The sequence below is a fragment of the Lepidochelys kempii genome, chromosome 1, assembly GCF_965140285.1.
Source record: "Lepidochelys kempii isolate rLepKem1 chromosome 1, rLepKem1.hap1, whole genome shotgun sequence".
In the NCBI taxonomy this organism is placed as follows: Eukaryota; Metazoa; Chordata; order Testudines; family Cheloniidae; genus Lepidochelys; species Lepidochelys kempii.
In genome coordinates this window covers 188,416,261-188,441,532 of record NC_136380.1, presented here as the reverse complement: position 1 = coordinate 188,441,532, position 25,272 = coordinate 188,416,261, and the positions used below count along the sequence as shown (strand labels likewise).

The 25,272-nt window shown below is 42.2% G+C and overlaps 1 protein-coding gene across 6 annotated transcripts in view; it reads left to right on the top strand.

Moving 5' to 3' along the window:
• EPHA6 (EPH receptor A6) overlaps positions 1 to 25,272 on the top strand; it is an 879,356-nt gene that overhangs the window by 655,236 nt on the left and 198,848 nt on the right. For all 6 annotated transcript variants that reach the window (XM_073305263.2, XM_073305254.2, XM_073305245.2 and 3 more), the window contains 2 exons: positions 19,638 to 19,746; positions 24,525 to 24,595. In XM_073305263.2, the coding sequence (XP_073161364.1) occupies positions 19,638 to 19,746; positions 24,525 to 24,595 (180 nt within the window). The remainder of the gene's footprint in view (positions 1 to 19,637; positions 19,747 to 24,524; positions 24,596 to 25,272) is intronic.

The window sequence follows — 25,272 nt, the reverse complement described above, 5'->3', positions numbered from 1 at the left end:
GCCATAGACGGAACCCATATCCCTATCTTGGCACCGGAGCACCAAGCCGGTGAGTACATAAACCGCAAGGGGTACTTTTCAATAGTGCTGCAAGCACTGGTGGATCACAAGGGGCGTTTCACCAACATCAACGTGAGATGGCCGGGAAAGGTACATGACGCTCGCATCTTCAGGAACTCTGGTCTGTTTCAAAAGCTGCAAGAAGGAACTTTATTCCCAGACCAGAAAATAACTGTTGGGGATGTTGAAATGCCTATAGTTATCCTTGGGGACCCAGCCTACCCCTTAAAGCCAAGGTTCATGAAGCCATACACAGGCATCCTGGACAGTAGTCAGGAGCTGTTCAACTGCAGGCTGAGCAAGTGCAGAATGGTGGTAGAATGTGCACTTGGATGTTTAAAAGCGCGCTGGCGCAGTTTACTGACTAAGTTAGACCTCAGCGAAACTAATATTCCCACTGTTATTACTGCTTGCTGTGCGCTCCACAATATCTGTGAGAGTAAGAGGGAGACGTTTATGGTGGGGTGGGAAATCGCCTGGCTGCTGGTTTCACACAGCCAGACACCAGGGCGGTTAGAAGAGCGCAGGAGGGTGCGGTGCGCATCAGAGAAGCTTTGAAAACCAGTTTCATGACCGGACAGGCTACGGTGTGAAAGTTCTGTTTGTTTCTCCTTGATGAAACCCCCTTGGTTCACTCTACTTCCCTGAAAGCTAACCACCCTCCCCTCCTCCCTTCGATCACTGCTTGCAGAGGCAATAAAGTCATTGTTGCTTCACATTCATGCGTTCTTTATTCATTCATCACACAAATAGGGGGATAACTACCAAGGTAGCCCAGGAGGGGTGGTGGAGGAGAGAAGCACCAGGAGGGGTGGTGGAGGAGGGAAGGACAAGGCCACACAGCACTTCAATAAGTTTTAAAGTTTTAAACTTTTAAATGCCAGCCTTCTGTTGCTTGGGCAATCCTCTCTGGTGGAGTGGCCGGATGGCCGGAGGCCCCCTCACCGCGTTCTTGGGCATCTGGGTGAGGAGGTTATGGAACTTGGGGAGGAGGGCAGTTGGTTACACAGGGGCTGTAGCGGCAGTCTGTGCTCCTGCTGCCTTTCCTGCAGCTCAGCCATACGCTGGAGCATATTGGTTTGATCCTCCAGCAGCCTCAGCATTGAATCCTGCCTCCTCTCATCACGCTGCTGCCACCTTTCAGCTTCAGCCCTCTCTTCGGCCCGCCACTTACTCTCTTCAGCCCGCCACCTCTCCTCCCGGTCATTTTGTGCTTTCCTGCACTCTGACATTGTCTGCCTCCACACATTCGTCTGTGCTCTGTCAGTGTGGGAGGACAGCATGAACATTTCATCACGAGTGTGTTTTTTTCGCCTTCTAACCTTCACTAGCCTCTGGGAAGGAGAAGATCCTGTGATCCTTGAAACACATGCAGTGGAGAAAAAAAAAGAGACAGTGGTATTTAAAAAGACACATTTTATAGAAGAATGGCTACACTCTTTCACGGTAAACGTTGCTGTTAACATTACATACACAGCACATGTGCTTTCGTTCCAAGGTCGCATTTTGCCTCCCCCCACTACGTGGCTAGCCCCTCACCCCTCCCCATGGCTAACAGCAGAGAACATTTCTGTTCAGCCACAGGCAAACAGCCCAGCAGGAACGGGCACCTCTGAGTGTCCCCTGAAGTAAAGCACCCTATTTCAACCAGGTGACCATGAATGATATCACTCTCCTGAGGATACCACAGAGGTAAAGAACGGATGTTGTTTGAATGCCAGTAAACATACACTGCAATGTTTTGTTCTACAATGATTCCCAAGTATGTGCTACTGGCCTGGTGTGGTAAAGTGTCCTACTGTGGTGGACGGAATAAGGCTGCCCTCCCCAGAAACCTTTTGCAAAGGCTTTGGGAGTACATCCAGAAGAGCTGCAAATGCCAGGGCAAATTAATCATTAAACATGCTTGCTTTTAAACCATGTGTAGTATTTTAAAAGGTACACTCACCAGAAGTCCCTTCTCCTCCTGGCGGGTCCAGGAGGCAGCCTTGGGTGGGTTCGGGGGGTACTGGCTCCAGGTCCAGGGTGAGAAACTGTTCCTGGCTGTCAGGAAAACCGGTTTCTCCGCTTGCTTGCTGTGAGCTATCTGCAGCTTCATCATCCTCATCTTTCTCGTCCCCAAAACCTGCTTCTGTGTTTCCTCCATCTCCATTGAAGGAGTCAAACAACATGGCTGGGGTAGTGGTGGCTGAACCCCCTAAAATGGCATGCAGCTCATCATAGAAGCAGCATGTTTGGTGCTCTGACCTGGAGCGGCCGTTTGTCTCTCTGGTTTTCTGGTAGGCTTGCCTCAGCTCCTTCAGTTTCACGTGGCATTGCTTCGGGTCCCTGTTATGGCCTCTGTCCTTCATGCCCTGGGAGATTTTGACAAATGTTTTGGTATTTTGAAAACTGGAACAGAGTTCTGATAGCATGGATTCCTCTCCCTATACAGCGATCAGATCCCGTACCTCCCGTTCGGTCCATGCTGGAGCTCTTTTGCGATTCTGGGACTCCATCATGGTCACCTCTACTGATGAGGTCTGCATGGTCACCTCTGCTGATGAGCTCTGGCCAGCGTGGCAAGCTGCAGGTGACCATGCAAACAGGAAATTGAAATTCAAAAGTTCGCGGTTGTTTTCCTGTCTACCTGGCCAGTGCATCTGAGTTGAGAGTGCTGTCCAGAGTGGTCACAATAGAGCACTCTGGGCCAGCTCCCAGAGGCCAATACCATCTAATTGCATCCACAGTACCCCAAATTTGACCTGGCAAGGCCGATTTAAACGCTAGTCCCCTTGTCAGGGGTAGAGTAAGGAAATCGATTTTAAGAGCCCTTTAAGTCGAAAAAAAGGGCTTCATTGTGTGGATGGGTGCAGGTTTACATTGATTTAACGCTGCTAAATTCGACCTAAACTCCTAGTGTAGACCAGGGCTAAGTCATGTCCGCAAATAATTGTGGGTGTAAAAAAAGAAGGATGGATAAAGGCTGGACTCAGTCTCACCCAGTATGTGTAAAGTGTAATCACATGTGATTGTGATAAATGAGGAAGACACTGATAGCAGCAGACGTTAGCCCTTTCATTAGAGTGAGTTCAAAACCCAGGGAAGAAAAAGTAAAATGACAAATCAATATCTCGACACTAATAGGGCTGATGCACTGCAGTCAGTTGAAGCTTGAGTTGTGTTCCCCACATCTTCAATTGTTCCTGCAGTCTGAGGGATTTGGGGTGTCAGAGAGAATTAAGTGCAGATGGTATTTCCTAACTGTAAGACAAGTACATTTGAGCATGAGCTTTCGTGAGCTACAGCTCACTTCATCAGATGTTTACCGTGGAAACTGCAGCAGACTTTATATACACACAGAAATCATGAAACAATACCTCCTCCCACCCCACTGTCCTGCTGGTAATAGCTTATCTAAAGTGATCAACAGGTGGGCCATTTCCAGCACAAATCCAGGTTTTCTCACCCTCCACCCCCCCACACAAATTCACTCTCCTGCTGGTGCTAGCCCATCCAAAGTGACAACTCTTTACATAATCAAGTCGGGCTATTTCCTGCATAGATCAAGGTTTTCTCACATCCCCCCCACCCCCATACACACACAAACTCACTCTCCTGCTGGTAATAGCTCATCTAAACTGACCATTCTCCAGGTTTAAATCCAAGTTAAACCAGAACATCTGGGGGGGGGGTAGGAAAAAACAAGAGGAAACAGGTTACCTTGCATAATGACTTAGCCACTCCCAGTCTCTATTTAAGCCTAAATTAATAGTATCCAATTTGCAAATGAATTCCAATTCAGCAGTTTCTCGCTGGAGTCTGGATTTGAAGTTTTTTTGTTTTAAGATAGCGACCTTCATGTCTGTGATTGCGTGACCAGAGAGATTGAAGTGTTCTCCGACTGGTTTATGAATGTTATAATTCTTGACATCTGATTTGTGTCCATTTATTCTTTTACGTAGAGACTGTCCAGTTTGACCAATGTACATGGCAGAGGGGCATTGCTGGCACATGATGGCATAGATCACATTGGTGGATGTGCAGGTGAACGAGCCTCTGATAGTGTGGCTGATGTTATTAGGCCCTGTGATGGTGTCCCCTGAATAGATATGTGGGCACAATTGGCAACGGGCTTTGTTGCAAGGATAAGTTCCTGGGTTAGTGGTTCTGTTGTGTGGTATGTGGTTGTTGGTGAGTATTTGCTTCAGGTTGCGGGGCTGTCTGTAGGCAAGGACTGGCCTGTCTCCCAAGACTTGTGAGAGTGTTGGGTCATCCTTTAGGATAGGTTGTAGATCCTTAATAATGCGTTGGAGGGGTTTTAGTTGGGGGCTGAAGGTGACGGCTAGTGGCGTTCTGTTATTTTCTTTGTTAGGCCTGTCCTGTAGTAGGTAACTTCTGGGAACTCTTCTGGCTCTATCAATCTGTTTCTTTACTTCTGCAGGTGGGTATTGTAGTTGTAAGAAAGCTTGACAGAGATCTTGTAGGTGTTTGTCTCTGTCTGAGGGGTTGGAGCAAATGCGGTTGTATCGCAGAGCTTGGCTGTAGACGATGGATCGTGTGGTGTGGTCAGGGTGAAAGCTGGAGGCATGCAGGTAGGAATAGCGGTCAGTAGGTTTACGGTATAGGGTGGTGTTTATGTGGCCATTGTTTATTAGCACTGTAGTGTCCAGGAAGTGGATCTCTTGTGTGGACTGGACCAGGCTGAGGTTGGTGGTGGGATGGAAATTGTTGAAATCATGGTGGAATTCCTCAAGGGCTTCTTTTCCATGGGTCCAGATGATGAAGATGTCATCAATATAGCGCAAGTAGAGTAGGGGCTTTAGGGGACGAGAGCTGAGGAAGCGTTGTTCTAAATCAGCCATAAAAATGTTGGCATACTGTGGGGCCATGCGGGTACCCATAGCAGTGCCGCTGATCTGAAGGTATACATTGTCCCCAAATGTGAAATAGTTATGGGTAAGGACAAAGTCACAAAGTTCAGCCACCAGGTTAGCCGTGACATTATCGGGGATAGTGTTCTTGACGGCTTGTAGTCCATCTTTGTGTGGAATGTTGGTGTAGAGGGCTTCTACATCCATAGTAGCCAGGATGGTGTTATGAGGAAGATCACCGATGGATTGAAGTTTCCTCAGGAAGTCAGTGGTGTCTCGAAGGTAGCTGGGAGTGCTGGTAGCGTAGGGCCTGAGGAGGGAGTCTACATAGTCTACATAGTCTATAGCCAGGATTGTCTGGCTATGTAGACTCCCTCCTCAGGCCCTACGCTACCAGCACTCCCAGCTACCTTCGAGACACCACTGACTTCCTGAGGAAACTTCAATCCATCGGTGATCTTCCTCATAACACCATCCTGGCTACTATGGATGTAGAAGCCCTCTACACCAACATTCCACACAAAGATGGACTACAAGCCGTCAAGAACACTATCCCCGATAATGTCACGGCTAACCTGGTGGCTGAACTTTGTGACTTTGTCCTTACCCATAACTATTTCACATTTGGGGACAATATATACCTTCAGATCAGCGGCACTGCTATGGGTACCCGCATGGCCCCACAGTATGCCAACATTTTTATGGCTGATTTAGAACAACGCTTCCTCAGCTCTCGTCCCCTAAAGCCCCTACTCTACTTGCGCTATATTGATGACATCTTCATCATCTGGACCCATGGAAAAGAAGCCCTTGAGGAATTCCACCATGATTTCAACAATTTCCATCCCACCACCAACCTCAGCCTGGTCCAGTCCACACAAGAGATCCACTTCCTGGACACTACAGTGCTAATAAACAATGGCCACATAAACACCACCCTATACCGTAAACCTACTGACCGCTATTCCTACCTGCATGCCTCCAGCTTTCACCCTGACCACACCACACGATCCATCGTCTACAGCCAAGCTCTGCGATACAACCGCATTTGCTCCAACCCCTCAGACAGAGACAAACACCTACAAGATCTCTGTCAAGCTTTCTTACAACTACAATACCCACCTGCAGAAGTAAAGAAACAGATTGATAGAGCCAGAAGAGTTCCCAGAAGTTACCTACTACAGGACAGGCCTAACAAAGAAAATAACAGAACGCCACTAGCCGTCACCTTCAGCCCCCAACTAAAACCCCTCCAACGCATTATTAAGGATCTACAACCTATCCTAAAGGATGACCCAACACTCTCACAAGTCTTGGGAGACAGGCCAGTCCTTGCCTACAGACAGCCCTGCAACCTGAAGCAAATACTCACCAACAACCACATACCACACAACAGAACCACTAACCCAGGAACTTATCCTTGCAACAAAGCCCGTTGCCAATTGTGCCCACATATCTATTCAGGGGACACCATCACAGGGCCTAATAACATCAGCCACACTATCAGAGGCTCGTTCACCTGCACATCCACCAATGTGATCTATGCCATCATGTGCCAGCAATGCCCCTCTGCCATGTACATTGGTCAAACTGGACAGTCTCTACGTAAAAGAATAAATGGACACAAATCAGATGTCAAGAATTATAACATTCATAAACCAGTCGGAGAACACTTCAATCTCTCTGGTCACGCAATCACAGACATGAAGGTCGCTATCTTAAAACAAAAAAACTTCAAATCCAGACTCCAGCGAGAAACTGCTGAATTGGAATTCATTTGCAAATTGGATACTATTAATTTAGGCTTAAATAGAGACTGGGAGTGGCTAAGTCATTATGCAAGGTAGCCTGTTTCCTCTTGTTTTTTCCTACCCCCCCCCCCCCAGATGTTCTGGTTTAACTTGGATTTAAACCTGGAGAATGGTCAGTTTAGATGAGCTATTACCAGCAGGAGAGTGAGTTTGTGTGTGTATGGGGGTGGGGGGGATGTGAGAAAACCTTGATCTATGCAGGAAATAGCCCGACTTGATTATGTAAAGAGTTGTCACTTTGGATGGGCTAGCACCAGCAGGAGAGTGAATTTGTGTGGGGGGGTGGAGGGTGAGAAAACCTGGATTTGTGCTGGAAATGGCCCACCTGTTGATCACTTTAGATAAGCTATTACCAGCAGGACAGTGGGGTGGGAGGAGGTATTGTTTCATGATTTCTGTGTGTATATAAAGTCTGCTGCAGTTTCCACGGTAAACATCTGATGAAGTGAGCTGTAGCTCACGAAAGCTCATGCTCAAATAAATTGGTTAGTCTCTAAGGTGCCACAAGTACTCCTTTTCTTTTTGCGAATACAGACTAACACGGCTGTTCCTCTGAAACAAGTACATTTAGCTCCTTCTAGTAGCAGTTGTTGCCTGACTTGTCTCTATTGTGATGCATACAAAACTAAGCATGCTAATCATAGATAGTTGACAATCTGTAACTATTCCTCTTCCCCTTCTTTCTTTTCCAATTCCCTTCCTTTAACCCCAGTTTAAAACAAACCAAAAAAAGTAAGCAAAAGAGCTTAAAATACACGTACCTAACAAATTCTGCCAATTTTCCACCTTACTCATTTGCCTGTTTATTGAATCCACATCTGCTTTAGATGGTAATTCCTTCAGGGCAAGGATTGTTTCTTTTGTGTACTTGTGGCACCTTAGAGACTAACCAATTTATTTGAGCATGAGCTTTCGTGAGCTACAGCTCACTTCATCAGATGTTTACCGTGGAAACTGCAGCAGACTTTATATACACACAGAAATCATGAAACAATACCTCCTCCCACCCCACTGTCCTGCTGGTAATAGCTTATCTAAAGTGATCAACAGGTGGGCCATTTCCAGCACAAATCCAGGTTTTCTCACCCTCCACCCCCCCACACAAATTCACTCTCCTGCTGGTGCTAGCCCATCCAAAGTGACAACTCTTTACATAATCAAGTCGGGCTATTTCCTGCATAGATCAAGGTTTTCTCACATCCCCCCCACCCCCATACACACACAAACTCACTCTCCTGCTGGTAATAGCTCATCTAAACTGACCATTCTCCAGGTTTAAATCCAAGTTAAACCAGAACATCTGGGGGGGGGGGGGGTAGGAAAAAACAAGAGGAAACAGGCTACCTTGCATAATGACTTAGCCACTCCCAGTCTCTATTTAAGCCTAAATTAATAGTATCCAATTTGCAAATGAATTCCAATTCAGCAGTTTCTCGCTGGAGTCTGGATTTGAAGTTTTTTTGTTTTAAGATAGCGACCTTCATGTCTGTGATTGCGTGACCAGAGAGATTCTCTAAGGTGCCACAAGTACTCCTTTTCTTTTTGCGAATACAGACTAACACGGCTGTTCCTCTGAAACCTTTCTTTTGTGTGTTTGTACAGGATCAAGCACTTGGGTCCTGAGGCATTTCAGTACTATCAGAATATGAATATTTACTGCTAAAATAATAATAAAATAATACATACATATTCCCTCAGTGGCAGTGAAGAAAAATTGTACGAGGACAAGCCATGTAGAATACTAATAAAGTAATTTATTGCAAGAGAGAAAATTGCTTGAAAACTCATTGGATGAAATTTAATAAAACCTTTTGTAGGAGAAATATATTTAAGTAATAAAGCAAGCATAAAAATATTTCCTTAATATAGAATAGATTGTGTTGTTTTTGGTTTTGTAATAGTTATAAACACAATTGAAGTATGTACTTGGATGTGGAGTTTTGCTCTCAGGGTGGGAATGAAAGCTATAGCTTTTATATAAATGTTTCAAATGTTCCATGGTTTCACAATTCAATTTCACAGGGATTTTAGAAAAGAGAGATAATAAATAATAATTTTTTTAAATGCTGGACTAACAGAAACAAGATGGATACATATAGCAAACCTTTTTACTCCATTAGCTGTTAAAGGGATACGAGCTTTGTCAAACATGCTGGTTTGGGTTTTTGGGGTGTTTGCTAATGCTAAGGTAATAATATAATATAATTAACCACTATCTGGGGGAAAGAGAGGCTAAAATATCAAAGGAAAATATCTCATGATTAAAATGAAACCGGATGACTTATTCTGTAGAGTAAGAGTATACAGTAAGGTTTAAAATTACCTTGTAAAGTTATTGTTCTTTGAGTTGGCTCTGCATATTCCCACTAATGGGTAAGGCACCAACTGATATAGTCTAACAGGAGCCCCTTCTCCCAGCAGTGCCTGTTAGAGCACATGTGCTCCCCCTTTCTATACCTCCCCTCAGTGTTCATGAACAGTCTGAGGGCAAGGCTACAAAAAGGGGCACTGAGGTTATATAAGGGGGCACCAGCTCAGTTTCTTCCAACCATTTGCGCCAGATGGAAGTGAACCATTCTGGTCTTTTGGATCTGGCTTTTTTTTCCCTATTTTAGTCTGGAATAGTCTATTGTCATAAATTTTTAGTGTTAGTATAAATAGTGTTAGTAGTTATAGTCAGCTAAGTTAATTTGCAGATTTGTTTCTGTGGGGTGACAGATCAGAAGAAGATGAAGGAGAAGCCAGGCTTTAAGGGATGCACTTTCTGCCTATCTGTCTTCCCGGTATTGGATGCCCATCTGAGGTGCCTTAAGTGATTCAGCAGGGTCACTCCCCTTCTGAGTGTTCCATCTATCACACTTTCACACCTAGAGCACATAAGGAGAGGCGTAATAGGCTGCACGTGGTCCTATTTAAGGAAGATCTCCCTGTTAACTATTCGGGTTCCAGGAGATCTTTGGATCTGAAGACTAAAAGACCCATATTGTCTCTGATTGCATCAACGAGTAAGGCTAAGATTTCTGAGAAGTCCCAGGGATCCGTGCCTTCGCTGGTTCTGGCATACATTCCCATTTCATCATATCCTCCTGTTAAAGCTGCCAGGGTGTCAGAGGCACCATCTATTCAGTCTGGAGATAAGGACCCTATGCCTAGGTTCCAATTGTGTCCATTCCAAAGAGGAACACAAAGGAGAAGACAGCCACAGTCAGCAGTGCCAGATCCCATGGATCACATTTATCAGTTCCATCCGATTTGGATCCATCTTCTGTGGTACCAAGTCTGAGACCCAAGTCAGTTCCACATTCTACTTTATGATCCAGAATTACTGAGTTGAGTTTCTCTCTGGATCTGGTGATACCTAAATCTGTAAGATTGTCTCCATTGTCTTTACAAAGCCCTGTACCGACATCAGATCCAAAGAGGACTATTACAGTAGTAGAAGATGTTGACTGTTTGGCCCTTGATCATTCTTCAGATCCAAGTTGAGAGTTTCTTGGGGGACAGGAAGAGGAAGACCACATCAGTTCCAAGGTCAAATCCCCTACTTCTGAAAAGAGACATAGGACAGTACTACCTCTGCTTCGTCCTCCTCTTAAGACTTCTATAGGGTTATCAGGAAGATCTTTCTCACCTGTCGTATCAGTCATCCTCCATGCAGTTATGTGCAGTGAGACCCATTGCAGATCCAGGGTTGCATCCACAGGTAGAAGAGGATCATGAAAGAGTCAAAAGACTTCAGCTCTCCAGATTTATGTCACCCAAGGCTGGGTTTCCTTAGTCTTTTGGTCAGTTTGTGCCACCACTTCTTTTGCAGATGTTCCTGGACACTAACTATGGGAGAGACTGGTAATCTTGGACTGCATGGTTTTATTGGGCTGCACCACATGAGTTCTTGGGTCATCCACTTTGTGGATGGAGTAATGATGTTCCAGCTAATAAGGATGCAGCTGCTGAGAATTTTTCTGATCAGATTCCATCAGGTATGTCTGCACCCCAGACAATAGTGCCTGACACATTGTCTGAGGAAGAAAAAGAAGAGTTGAGTATGGTGAATCAGTTGGCATCTACTTTGAACTTACCCTCAGTTGCTGTGGAAGCGGTATTGCATCCAGTATCTGACATTCTTGGTGCTCCTTCAAGGAATAGAATGTCTTTATCTGTTTTGAATGGTCTCTTGCAACCTGCTAAGGCCATTTAGGTTACTCTTGCTTCCTGTCAGCCCATTTCTTAAAAAGCAGATAAACTGTATCAAATCCCACAGGAGGGTGTTGTATTTTTATACTCACCCTGCACCAAATTCTTTAGAGATTTCAGCAGCGAGTAATAGATTTAAGTTTGGTCAAGACCGGTCAAGACCAGTCAACTCCAGCAAATAGAAAAGAAGAAATTGGATGCCCCTGGAAGGAAGGCTTTTCCTCCTTAATCTTTAGATATTAGCATGGCTAATTACGAGGTGGTAATGTCCGACTGTCAGTTCCATCTGTGGGAGAAAATGGTTATATTTATGCAAGAGTTACCAGACAATCAGAGGAAATTAGCCAATTCTGTCTTGGCAGAGGGACAAAATGTGGCAAAACATGCTTTCAGGGCTTCTTTTGATGCTTCTCATTCTTCGGCCAGAGCCTTAACATCTGTGGTTACTTTGAGAAGACATGCATAGTTAAGATCTTCATCATTGACTGTGGACGCTAGCTTTAAGGTGGAGGATCTCCCTTCTGAGGGTGGTGGTTTTTTCAGTAACAGGATGGATGAGCTTTTGGAAAAGTCAGAAGAGACAAGATCTACTGGTCATTCTCTGGGTTAGTTCTCCACTGCTAGGAGACCTCCTACTCCTTGTTTTCATTACCAGAGTGCATTTTATGCTCAACCTTCTTCATATTTTTTATCTCAGAAACTTCAGCAACAACATCAGCAAACAACTTCTTTCTGGCAGTCTCAACAGAAGAAGTCATTCAGGTCCAGACCAAAGTCAAAGCAGATCTGCTTCATCCTCCTCTTCATTTAATACATAGCCATAGATCTGGCACAAGGGTCAAAAGTTTTGGACCAACTGGCAAAGTTCCTTCCTACCCCTTGTTTGGAAACAGGCTAGACCACTTTATCAGCTATGAGAGGCTTATTACATCACGCAAACAGGTCATAGAAATAATAGAAAAAATCTATGCCGTAATGTTCAAAATACTACTTCTTTTTAACTCCCCTTATCCTTCCATTTTCAGGGAACATCTCACAAAAGTTGTTCTTCTATTGGAAGTTCAGAAATTGCTTTTGATGGGAGCACAAAGGAAGTTCATAAAGGGGTGGGGCAAGGCTTTTTTTCCAGATGGGTCCTGGTGCCAAAAAAAGATGAGTATTTCAGTCCAATTTTAGAGTTCTTTGAGATGATTCTGCATATTCACACTTCCCATCCACCTTCCCCTATTTCTCGGAGTCCTATCTTGGTTTCTCTGGGTAAGCAGTGGAAGGAGTTGAGGCAGTACAGAGCGCAGCACTTCTTTATATAGCTTCACCCTGAGAATGTTCAGACACACCGAAGAGAGGGCTAGGAGGAGGCATGTGTGCACTTTAATGGACACTTTGGAGAAGTCTCCACCATTAGGCTGCCTAGGGTGGTGCATTATGCCTTAGCGTGAGTATGTAGAGTCATCTCAAAGAACTCCAGTTACAAGTAACCTTCATTTCCTTAATATTGCACTAAGCCTCCCTTCAGTGGGAGACTACATGCTTGCTCCAGTTTACTGGTTGAAATGCAATTTGTGCTGCTTCAGTTATTTGGGATAAAATTAGATACATCATTACAAGGAACAGCTAGAAATTTTGGAATGATTATTAATGGTGGTGCATGAAGCAGAAAGAGGACTGTCTGACCCTGTAGGCGTAATAAAAAAATTAATTAATCAAAGAGGCTGTAGAATTCATATTGTGTGAGTACTCAGAAATGTGGTAGAGCATAGAACTTCCATTTGGAATGAGCAATAATCAATAGCTGGCTAGGAGTGTTGGCCAGAAAGGGGGCACAACAAAAATATTGCTGGGAAAATCTGTACCTGAAAATCCCAACTGTCAGATTTGCTGATTGAACACAGTACAGTTTATAATGTATCCTTTCATTCCTTTCTTGTTTGCCTACGCTGAGACTCCCAGTGTCATCCCCTTCCTTCCTTATTTACTTCACACCCTTTTTCTCTCCTCCCCTCCCTGCTCAACCCTTTTCTTAAAAAATCTGCCCACACTTCTCTATGCCATTTCTCTCCTCCCTCTCATTAGTTAGTCCTCTATTTTGAGGATACCTAAATTTGTTCTTTGCTTTATACCAGCCCTCTGCTTTGATTTTTAAAGTGTTTCAGAAATCCTTGCAATGAATCTGATCCCAGGAGTCATGATGGCTAGCCTGTTAGCAGGGCAGCAGTCACTGCATGAGTAAGAACAAGGCAGTGGGTTAACCTGCAGATATGGAAAGCTACATGTATTACAGAGATGTACTGGTACCAGCTTTAGAGCAAATCTTGCTTAATCTGACACCGCATTTAGTGGACATAAGGATCCTGAATAGTAGATAACAATAAAATGTATGGGAACAAAAGAGAGAAAGTTGGGTTGTAGGAATTGGGGGGAGAGGCAGAAAAATGAGAGTGAGGTTAGACTTGACATATTCCATGTAGAGAGTAAAGAAAGGAGTCTAATACACCTCTACCCCGATATAACGCTGTCCTCGGGAGCCAAAAAATCTTACCACGTTATAGGTGAAACTACGTTAAATCGAACTTGCTTTGATCCACCGGCGTGCGCAGCCCCCCCCCCCCCCCGAGCACTGCTTTACCGCGTTATATCTGAATTCGTGTTATATCAGGTCACGTTATATCGGGTTAGAGGTGTATTATCTGGAGCAAGGAGCTCAATAACAAGGGGAAAGGACATAAATGAAGTATAGGACTGTTTCAGTCCTAACTACACCAATGGTAATTGGTGCTTTGTCCAATCAGGCCTTGGCTATTTGCTGCAAGAGAATTTACTGAAACTATTAGTAAATACATTATGGAGAATTTGAAAATCTTAACTTGATGCTTACAATCATCATTGAACCATTATCCGATGCTACATATACCTGCTGCAGTAACATCAATAAAAATAGTGGAAGCTTTGCATTGAGCACCAGTGCTAACAACTATTAACATCTGGTGCACTTGTTTCTGGGAGGACATTTACATTCTGTTAGCTGGTTATAAATACTTACTGGTAGATTGTCTGTTATTGTATGGGCCAGATGAGCTCAGGGTACCCATCCCCCACTGCACAGATCTACAGATGAAGCAGCCAGAAGGCTGATGCTTGTACTCCCTGTGTGAAAGTGGGTGGGGTTAGCTAATAAGGTCTGGAGAACCCCATGCCTTAAAAGGGCATGCATGGGTGGAGTGGGAACATGATCAGGCCCCAGTCCCATCCATTATAGCTAAGATGCTAGTACTGATTGGTTTGTGTGCAGTATCTTTATGGAGAGGATAGTAGATGCTGCTTTTGAGTATGTTTCCCCTAATGCCCGCAAGGCATTCTGCCTGCATCGACAGCCTACAGGCAGAGTGTTTTCCGCAACTGCTTGGCTGGGTACCACACACACACCCTGCTGTTGTGGCTGCATGAGTCTTAATCTAGCCCTTATTTGTTTTTTGCTTGTATGGCTCTAGAACACCATGTACCTGAGTTGCTTTCCCCCACACAAACCACTAAGCCTGTCCGTGGTATATTAAAATGTACTTTTCTGATTCAAACCCCACAATTCAATCTGTTTGGTCTAATGTATGCATATTTTAATGTCTTTTTATTACTTTTGAACTAGAGCTTTACAGGAGACTTTTTTAAAAAAAAAATGTAATGAGTTACAGTATGCCTGTTTCTGGAGGAATGTCCTTTACTATTCACCTCAGAGGCCCTTTGTGCCCAGAGGAAACATGTAAACTATTGAAAAATTTACAGCTGTTCCACCATGCGGTATTTTTGTATTGTAACCTCCTTCTACAGAAGCTGTTTTTAAAATGAAAAATGTTTTATAATGTCAGCCTTATTACCAGTGGAAAGAGAGGTGTATTTTTTTCTTTCCTTGATGTGGCAGGTTTGTTTTAGCCTGCAACAGGCCACTTTTGATGCTTTAAAACTGCTCCTGGTCTGGTGGGAAATCTTTCTGTATATAACAATTGATGATTCAGTGACAATCTTAAAATAGACAGATCTCGTCCATTGACTAATATTCTGAAGAAATGTTTTTATTTCAGATTTTAGATGTCAGAACTTATTCAAGGATCTGGGGGAACCTTTACAGTATTACTAAGTGGGGAGGCCATCCAGAGGTGCCATTGTGTGACAAAGCAAAACCAACCCCAGCTTTCCCACATCTATTTGAAATAGAATTAGACATCTATCCACCTCCCTACATCCAAACTTCAGGTTTAAAAAAAATGGAACCCAGATCTGAAGCACCCCTCATTGTGGGTTTACAAAATTACTAGCTGACTTGGGTTTTGCCAAACTAATACAACCTCTGCTTTTGCCAAATTCTGCCTTACAAGGAAATGACATCTCCCAAGGGTGAAGAGTTTGGACTAATTTTAGTGAATTGTACGCCATGAAACCAAATTTCCCCTCTAAAATGGCACTGTAAAACAATTCATTTTTAATTTAATAATACAATATCAAGAATATAGTAATTTAGTAATACATTATCAAAAATATATCTGAAGGGAAATAGAAGAAGGGAGGAGATAGCAAGATTCAAAGGTGATGGAAAGAAAAAGGGTGACGGAAGAAAAAAGCAGAGAGGTGGCAAGGGTGGAAAAATACACAACAGAGACATGATGAAACTTAAAGATTTTATTACTTAAAACTTAAAGGTCAACTTTAAAAAATAGTTTGAAAAAGTGAAAGAATGCGATGAAATAGAGCAGATAGAAGGAGGTGCATATGCTAAAATTTGCCTAGGACAGCAAAAGGCCTGATCTAACCTCTGCTTTCAAGAATTTTGTAAGAAAACTGTAAATTGCATTTGCTTTACTGTATTCCCATTCCATAGCCAGTGTTTCCAGGTGGGCTTTTTTTGTGTGTGTTGCTCATTGCACTGTGCTTTTATTGATTTCCACAAGGATTTCTTCAAGTAAAAAAAAGCATTTCCATCACTTTCCAGGCCTTGTCTACTTCTCTGTCAGTTTTTACCAAACCCACATTTTCCAGTTATACTTGTCTGTCATTTGACATTTTTATCTGACAAGTAAATTAAGGTAATCAGGAGGAGTCAGGCTTGAAGAGACCCTTTGTAGTGATGTGGCTAGTTGAAGAAAATCCTAATATATTGGACTCTGGCGTATCTGCCATCATGGTAGAAGAGAACAAGAGGAGCAAAATAATCACTTTCTAAGAGTATATAGTCCCAGCTAAGAATCATACTGGTTAAAGACAGAAAAGATAAATTTAGTCATTGAGTCCATCCCCCTGCATGTGCAAGATATAGTTCTGGTTAGAGGACTAATGTTATTAAACTGATATATTACACTTCATTCTCGCAAAAAGCCAAGAAACAACAGTTCTAGTAAACAGAAATGATCCAGGAAGCCTGACTTCTGCTCTTCTGAGTATTCTGCATGATGCTTATTTGGGCTACAGAACCAATTTTTATCATCATCAACTCTGTCCTTTGCCAATATACAGAACTTAAAGTATCAGGAAAGAAAGCTTCAGATTTAGCAGCAAGTGTGTATGAAGGATGTCTGGGCACAGGTGGTTAGTCTATCTGAACCCCCATCATACTCCTTCTGCACCTGCTGAATTCATTGCTCCTGTGTATCTTTTTTTCTGTTAAACTCATCTTGAAAGGGCTGCACTTTGTCCTCTAGTCCCCACTTCAAATGGTGGCAATATGCACTCATTTAACATTTCCTTCTCTTTTTATGGCTTTAAAATGTCTCTAGCCTTAACAACCTCTATAGCAGTTTAGAAGGGACCCCAAAAGTTGAGAGATGGTATTCAACATTTGGTCTGAAGGCCTGGGATGATAATGCATCCAATGAAGTGAGCAGTAGCTCACAAAAGCTTATGCTCAAATAAATTTGTTAGTCTCTAAGGTGCCACAAGTACTCCTTTTTCTTTTGCGGATACAGACTAACTTGGTTGCTACTCTGAAACCTGTCATTATTTGCATTGTTACTTGTATCACATCATTTTTATTAAGTTGATTTTTTCCAAGTAAATATGACTCTATTGAATAGAACATGATGCAAAGTCTAAAGTAATTCCCACATTATCACTGGTTACAGTTTGGGAGCTTAACTCTTTAGTGAGTAGTTGATAAAAGCTTTCAGTGTATCTTTCATTCGAAGAGGTACATATCTAACTTGTCTGTGAACAGTTTATGACCATAGATACTGAACGCAGTATTGTAATTTATTGCCTGTCCATATTTCCATTAAATTATAGAGACAGAAACCTAATGCCAGAGATTTAATACATTGTTTTTATTGCAAATTGGACATAAATTACTATTGTTTTTATTTGCTTTGACTATGGTTGCAAAGATGGCTCATGCTATTTATTAGTTGCTAAATCACTCAGAAATATTATTTAAAGTCCAAATGTTCCCTCTTGGATACAACATTTTTATGAGGCTTTTGACAGTTTGTGTACAGTATTCTGGGTGTCACAAAGTACTGAATAAGAGACTACATTGTATTGAGGCTTCTCCTCAGAGCATCCCAGATGATGTACCAACATTTGAATCAACAGAGGCCCCGGGAGAGCTGCATCTTGTGCTTTCTGAGCGGTGCACAATTGCATAAAACCAGATTTTGTTTTCTTGATGAAGCTGAGGTTGATCTCTTTCCTGCATTTATTGAAGTCAGCTAAAACATCCAGTACTATATTTCTACCACTGTCAGAGGGCCCCAATAGGGTCCCTGTTCTTAATTCTCAAAATACTACATATCTCATAGAAACTAACAAATAGATAACAGATGGGAATGTACTGGAAGGTGATAACTGTCACATAGAATTAGGGGCAGATAAAGACCCTCAGGATTACAGAGCAAGAGAGACAGAGACAACAGAGCCAAATCCTTCTCTCATTCATAGAGCATCTAATAGACTGAGGCCTTGGACTGGCCTCTAGGCACTACTGCAATATAAATGTTTAATATTAATAATAATAATAATAGGTTCAGACTCGCAGAGGCAATATTTTCAGGTGATTTGCTTAGACCCAATGTTTGTTGGAGAAAGTGATAAGAACAGACAAATCTTGAGAACAACATTTTTTGTTGCCTGGATAAAGGGAGGGAGTTAACAGATGAGCCTGCACTGGGATCACTCTGACACCCATTAGTTCCCCTGAAGAAAACTGATTGGGATTATTATAGGTAATTAGTGAATCAGACTGATGGTCTGGATGAGCTAATGAGCCAATTAGCCCATCAGCTCAAGACTGATACAAAGGCAGTGGAAGGAAGTGCCAGGTGAAGAGAGAGAGACAGGGCTAGCTGAGTCCAATCTCACAGAGGTCTCAGGGAAGGGAGACTGCTTCCCTGTGGTCCTGAAGGGAGGACTGAAGCAAAGGGGATATTGTAAACAGTACTGTTGTATAAAGATGTTGGTGGAAGGAACTCAAATGATACAGTACATACACAGCCATTAGAGTCAGAGCTGGCTTCTGGAGTGCAAAAAGGCAGGATAAGGATCATGTTCCGCTACAGATGCCTTTCACCAGAGCACCTTATAGTTAAAGCTGTACACATACTTCAGCAGCCTGAAGAGCCTGTGCTGCAAAGGAACACCCACATGCTAAATAAGAGTCTTGTCTCTGGCTTCTTTGGGGCTCAGTTAAATAGTCCTTATTATCCATACAATACTGGGAGATTTGCCCACAGAATGAATGCAGAATTGGGCTTAGTGTTAAGCTGACTATATAAATGTGCAGTCCATGTGTCTTGAATTTTGCTAAACTTGGACCCTGGCAAATTGCAAGAGTCTGAGAATTCCATAGGCCTTCATCTGATCATCCTGTAAAGCTTATACTCAAGAAACCACAGCTGATCTTAGCAACTGCGACAGAATATAAAAGAAGTAGCAGTTTATTCATATAGCAAGGCCATAAACCATTTAGGATTTTAAATATATTTTTAAAATATTTGAATATAATTGCTTTGCCAAAACCCTTATAAACCAATTCCACTTCATGAGTTTTATTTTCTTGTGTTTGGAAAGAACACAACACATTTTTTTACTATTGTCTTATTACTATTATTATTACAATTATCTAGTATAGTAGAGCATTGGGTTCTTTTAAATATGGGGCCTGATTTTCACACTATAGTTGTGTGTGCAACGGTGCACTTTGCATGCACACTGATCTACATATTGCTAGATGGAGAGTCTGTCTAGACATCTGCATGTGGTAGTGTACGCGCAAGCTATATGGATAATTACAGGACAATGCAGTGTAGGTTTGAAAATCAGGTTCAATTTTAAATTTCATAATTATTGGCTATTTTTATGAGCTGATAGCTCCAGGGGCTGGCTATCCCAGCTATTTTGACTGTAATTTGTAAGCTTTGGCAGGCAGGAGCAGAAGTTTCAGGACCAAATAACACAGGAGAAAATGTTTGCACAGTTCCCATGTACCTCTTTAATCTCTCTCTGTCAAAACTGCCTCCCCACCTTCGGGAATAGTGCACAGAACTAACTACCTGCCCGTTGACCTCCTCTCCTTCCCTCCACTGGCAAATTCCACCCACTGCCCTCCTTAACCACCAGAGAAATCATTGCAACTTTCAGCTCTCATAGAGTAATCAGGCATTAGGCTGGTGGAATATTATGATCCTTTCTGCATGTATCCCACTCATTGAAACTTTAACCCCTCTTCTCTGTGTTTCTGTTTCAGCTTCTGATATAGCTGCGGAGCAGGGGCAGATTCTTGTAATTGCCACTGCTGCGGTTGGTGGATTCACTCTCCTGGTTATCCTCACTCTGTTCTTCCTAATCACTGGGAGGTAATTCATATTACACTGTACTAGTTCACATATGGTGAAATTCATCCCAGTGAGTGGCTCATATTAGTTAAATCATTTGTCCACAGCTTATGTGGCAAATAGGGCCTTGTGCAGTCCAGTTGTCATGGAGTAAATGTCACCTTATTGAGTGTTGCCAGCTCTTCCAATTTTAGTGAGAATCTTCTAATACTTGGTGTTTTGTTTAAAGCCCCACTCCTAGAGTCATGTGATTAGGTGAGAATCACGCTTTCATTTTTTCTAGACTTCCTTGCCGAGAAAAGCTTGAAAACATGATCCAAGTACACCCTAAGGGTTTAGAAACCAAATAAAAAGAATCCCAAATGTATTTATTTTTAAATCTCATGATTTTAAGCCAATCTCATGATTGTGGGGGGACTTGACTCATTATTTGGTATGCTTGCAGTTAGCAATAGTGCGTACTCTATTAACCTATTTTAGTAGCCTATTTCAGTGACCGCTTTCTGTATTACACTTTTAAAAAAATAGATATCCAACAATAGATGTAGCAATTGAAATACACAAAGAGAAAATATGCTTATTGAAATCTATTGCCTGATCAATGTTTGATTTTTTTATATATCTTGTTTATGAAAACAGTCCAGTCTAGTGATAGAATCATGGTTTTACTAATCTAAGTACAGATCAGGAAAGTGGTACCAGAAGCAGAGGAAGGACAACTAAGAAATGTGATCAACTTAAGTAAAGGAAAAGTTAATCGAAAACCATTAGAATTAACATACTAAGAGTAATACTAATTAGATTGTAGAATAGTCTCCCCAAAGGAAGTGGTGAGAGTCCTATTTGCTTGGGATTTTTAAAATTAGACTGAACAAAGCCCTATTAAATCTACTTCAGCAAACATTGATGCATTAGCAGGAGATGCACTAGATGACATATTAGGGCTTATCCAATGACTCTCTTATTCCATTTCCATTTCCTTCCTTGTAATACTATACTGACTGTTCAGCTTGCTTCACTTGATATGATGATCACGGTCTAATACTGACACTGTGTTAATTGGATGAGGAGTTGCTTTTATTCTATTGGCCAGATTGTGCTCTTCCTTACACAAATGTAAATCTGGAGTAAATCCATATAACCTCAGTGGAGTTACTACCATTTTGCACAGATGTAACTGAGATCAGAACCTCACTCCCTGCCAGCGTGGGGAATCATGTGTCTCAGATCTTCCACAAAGAATATCTATGCAGCAGTCTCCCCTTCCCATGTGGAAGAATGGACTCGACCACTTCCCCAGCTCCACCTTCCCTGGGCCCCAAGATGTGGCCTCTCTCTCACTCCAAGGTTTCACAAGAAAGGAGAGGGCCAGGTGGACAGACATCACCTCCCCCCTGTACCTGATTCAGTTTCCAAGGAAAAGACAGTGTGTTCCCACTCCCTTTTGTGCCTGGGATTCCTACAGCCAGTGGGAGTCATTGGTCATGGAGCTTCTCTAGGAAACAGGAAAAGTCACAGGGAGACAGAGCTTCTCTAGAGGCATGAGGCTTCTGTACAGATTCAATTGTCCAACTGTAGATCCAGGAGACTCCACAGAGAGGTTCTTTTGTTTTCTTTGGAGTTAGGGGTCCCACAGCCTGTTTCGTGGGGAGGGATTGTGTATGCACAAACCCTGGACTCCATTCCCCCACACAACATAATGAAGTGGAAGTATCTCCAAAGAGGGATTGTTGTTGAGTTTCTCCCTCTGTGTCCCACCTGGTGTTTGGGAGGAAGGGGGAATCTATGAATTGCGTGGAACTGAACCCCGTATTTGCACTCTTCTTTAGAATCTAAGCTTTCATTTGGTTGACAGATGAAGTTCTAGCCCTCCTGAATGTGAATATATCCGTCATTATGTGAATTAGTGCACTGCTCTCTTGTGAAGCGTGTAACATGACAGACTAAAAAACAGTAGAACCAGTAGGTATTAACGTTCCATTAAGATAAATGGGAGAAGTTAACTTCAAAGACTAAATGTGACAAATTCAGTATTAAGAGTGTAAGCAGAGATCTCTACTCGTAGCTACTGCTTTACATACTGGAAAATATATTGTTTCAATGGAAATAAAGATGGATTCGGCCAACAAAGACAGGAAAATTTTGAAAGAAATTATTACGTAGAATCATCAAGTGAAATTCCTGAAAAATAATGTGAATGCCTCACTTAAAAGGAACTCAGTAATGGAATAAGATTAGTATTGGTGTGGGTATTCTTGAATTCTTCCTACTTTCATTCTTTCTCTTTGCTAACGTTAAGAACATCAGAGGTTCTTTTAGCTTTCTAACACCTTACTGAATGGAACTTTTCAATTACATAAGATATGGATTCATTTTGAAGTATCTCTTAAACACAGTGATAAGAGAGTATTCATTAGAAATTATTCTCTGAAGACAGAGTGAGAAAATTTCGAATAAATACTCAATTTACTATAGGATTTGAGGCAAATTTCAGTGTGAAAGATTGGATTGGTACCCTACAGATGTGAACTGCTTCACTATTTAGAATTAGCAATTTGATGGACTGTCGAATCACAAGGCTGCTGATGAGTCTATTTATATTGAAGAGGCATGGTGAGATAAGCACCTGCTTGTGTACTTCAGTGAATGATTATCCACTAAGAGCAAATAGGAAGCATTTCCATCAGTTTCAGATATTAAAATGAAAGATGCAATGACTTAGAGCCACAAAAATTATGGGGGATGGTTGGCTAAATTCCAGGGAACGCAGCATTAAAGCCTGGTATGATTTATTTTGATCATTAAAGAAATTATTCCTCAGTGTTTTGTCCTAAACTACCAATAATAAAAACATGTCAAAACTGAGAGAGACTCGCTGTTGCAACCCAGGTGAGCTCTCTCTGCTGGACATGCACTAGGCTGTTGCAATGGACAGTGGCGCTCACCACCATTTGCATGTTACTCATGGTGCATACCATTGTCAGGGGCAGCACCACCCAGGGAGAGAAAAAAGGGCTACCCAGGGAGGGGAAAAGAGAGCCCCCAAATGGAGTGGGATTGCTACTGACTTCATGAGATCACAGTACCACTTACTGCAATTTGCCCCACAGATCCTCTGTCACAATGGAGAGACCACCAGACCAAACTTGAATGATGCTGCAACCCCTAAAGTGAAAGTGGTTCAGCTGAGTGTGCCCTTGATACTGGATGCAAACCTTTGGTCCCATGTGCTCTTGACTTGCTTGGGCTCAACAGAATTGAGGCACTGTCTCTCAGGCTCCAGGTGTCTAGGCATAAACTCCAGGTGCAGATGCCATGTCTGCTCCCACTCTTGGCAGTGAGAACACTGTGGTCCAATTACCTACATCCTGAAACTAGTGCCAGCTCTCTCGAGCTTCCTCAGTAGCTGTTACATGCTCTCAAAGTTCCACCTAAACTGTGGACCCACTAATTTATGGTTTCCCTCTTTGGAGCTATGTGACAGTGTAAGGAAGAGACTCTGCAGAGAGATTTCTAAATACCCACACCTTTTGTCACAGAGAAAGCATACAAGACATACAGATCCATGCAAAAATAATAAACATCTTTGCACAAATACCCTCCCTCCAGTGTCCTCACTGCTCCGAGGTGGCCTTTGGGATTTACTGTCCCTGCTCGTCCTGTCCAGTCTTCCCTTCTTCTGGTTGGTGAGAGAGAGCTTCCAAGAGAAGAACGTGTCCTTTTGTACTTTCCAGTCCCCTCTAACAGGTGATCTTCCAGGCCAGCCTCAAAGCCTCCCTTAGGTTATCAAGGTCCCCATTAGGGAATCCTTTGCTTGGTTACAATCCACCTGAGGTCCAGACTAGATGAAAACTCTTTTCTTGCAGGTAGGCCATCCTCTGCAACATAATGGGTATGCTGCACAGGACAAAGTCAGTCATGTTTAACAATCCTTATTCACTCTTTTGTCTTCTCACTCACTTGTCTTCACTTGTCAACTTCGCTTGTCAACACCCTTGGAATTCCAGTCCAAGATTGAGGCAAAAAGACAACAGGCAGAGTACAGCCACACAACCAAATGGTGCTCACAAAACAAAATGGAGTTTGTAGTTTGATATAAATACATTCAGACATATAGTTAATTGTTACACTCACACAGCTGGTTGTATGTTGTTTATTCACTAACATCTTCACAGAGATGACAAAATAATGAATGCAGAGACTGGAGCAGAGGCTAATTAGAGAAAATGTGTGGTTCTGACATGGAAAAACAGTTTTATCCTTCATGAAGCCCATTAATGTCATAGAATCTATTACATCTATATAGAAAAAGTGAGCTGTTTTAACCCACAGGACATTAAAGATAATACGATCAGGTTTAAAATGTACAAATCAACATACAAAAACACAAAGGCATAGCATGAGAGGCTAAATTCAATAATTTATCACCAAATTGCAAGGGTTTTCTGTTGCTGTTTGTAGACAAAACTAAAGATAAATACAAACCTGGAAATTCAATATCTGGGTTGAGCTAAACTTGAAAAGTTTGGATTTTATTGTGTCTGATTTGAATTTCAGTATAGTTCATTTCACTATTAATCACCCCAACCACATTATATTTTTATATGTTGCTTTTTTGTAGTTGCTCATAAGATACAATCTTTCAAAAATTTGTTATCTATAAATCTCTGTAAATTCAGAATAGGTAGACCTTGTAATCAAAGTAGCTTATGATGTCATGAACCTCTATAGAAAACTTAAAGTGCATTTATTCTGTGTATGACAACCATTTTAACTAAAACTGTTTGCTCTTTAAAAAGATGCCAGTGGTACATAAAGGCCAAAATGAAGTCTGAAGAAAAAAGAAGGGCTCATTTGCAAAATGGACATTGTAAGTAATACAACATCATGTTATTTAATGCCTATGTCGCATTTTCAGTGAAAGTTATGTATTTTCTCTATACATTTTTACCCTGACCCTGTAATTTAATCCAGGTGGACAAACCCCTTCGTTTGTGGAGACCCACACTGTAGGATCAAGGCCTCTCTTGTTATCTGTGTAGCCTCTTTGCAAAAGTTGACTGAAAAACTTGCATTTATTCTACTGAGCAAGTTTGCAAGGGAAAAGGTCCATCGTCTTTTGGATTTCAACATTCACACTTTTTGTCAGTTTTCCAGGCTTGCCTGTGAATTCACAACTGCTCTGTATTATATTATTCTTTATGAAGTGATTATCAATAGATTCTGCTCCTGTGGTGCATGCAGCTTACATGCGTGAGATCGGACACTTTTGATTAGCAGTGCAGTCCTGCGGTCATTGTTCAAGTAGACTCCTCATACCCACCTCCATGCAAATAGACTACTGCTTGTTAGTCAGTCTGAGTGAAATCTGTGTGGACAATCACTGAGAAAAGAACAGTTATTCTACCCTGTAGTAGCTGTGGTTGTTTGAGGTCTGTTATCAACATAGATTTCACAACCTGCCCTCCTTCCCAATTACTGCTCAGTCCTTCTCTTATGGGATTCTATATTGATGAAGGAACTATGGAGCTGTTGGGCCTACTCTAC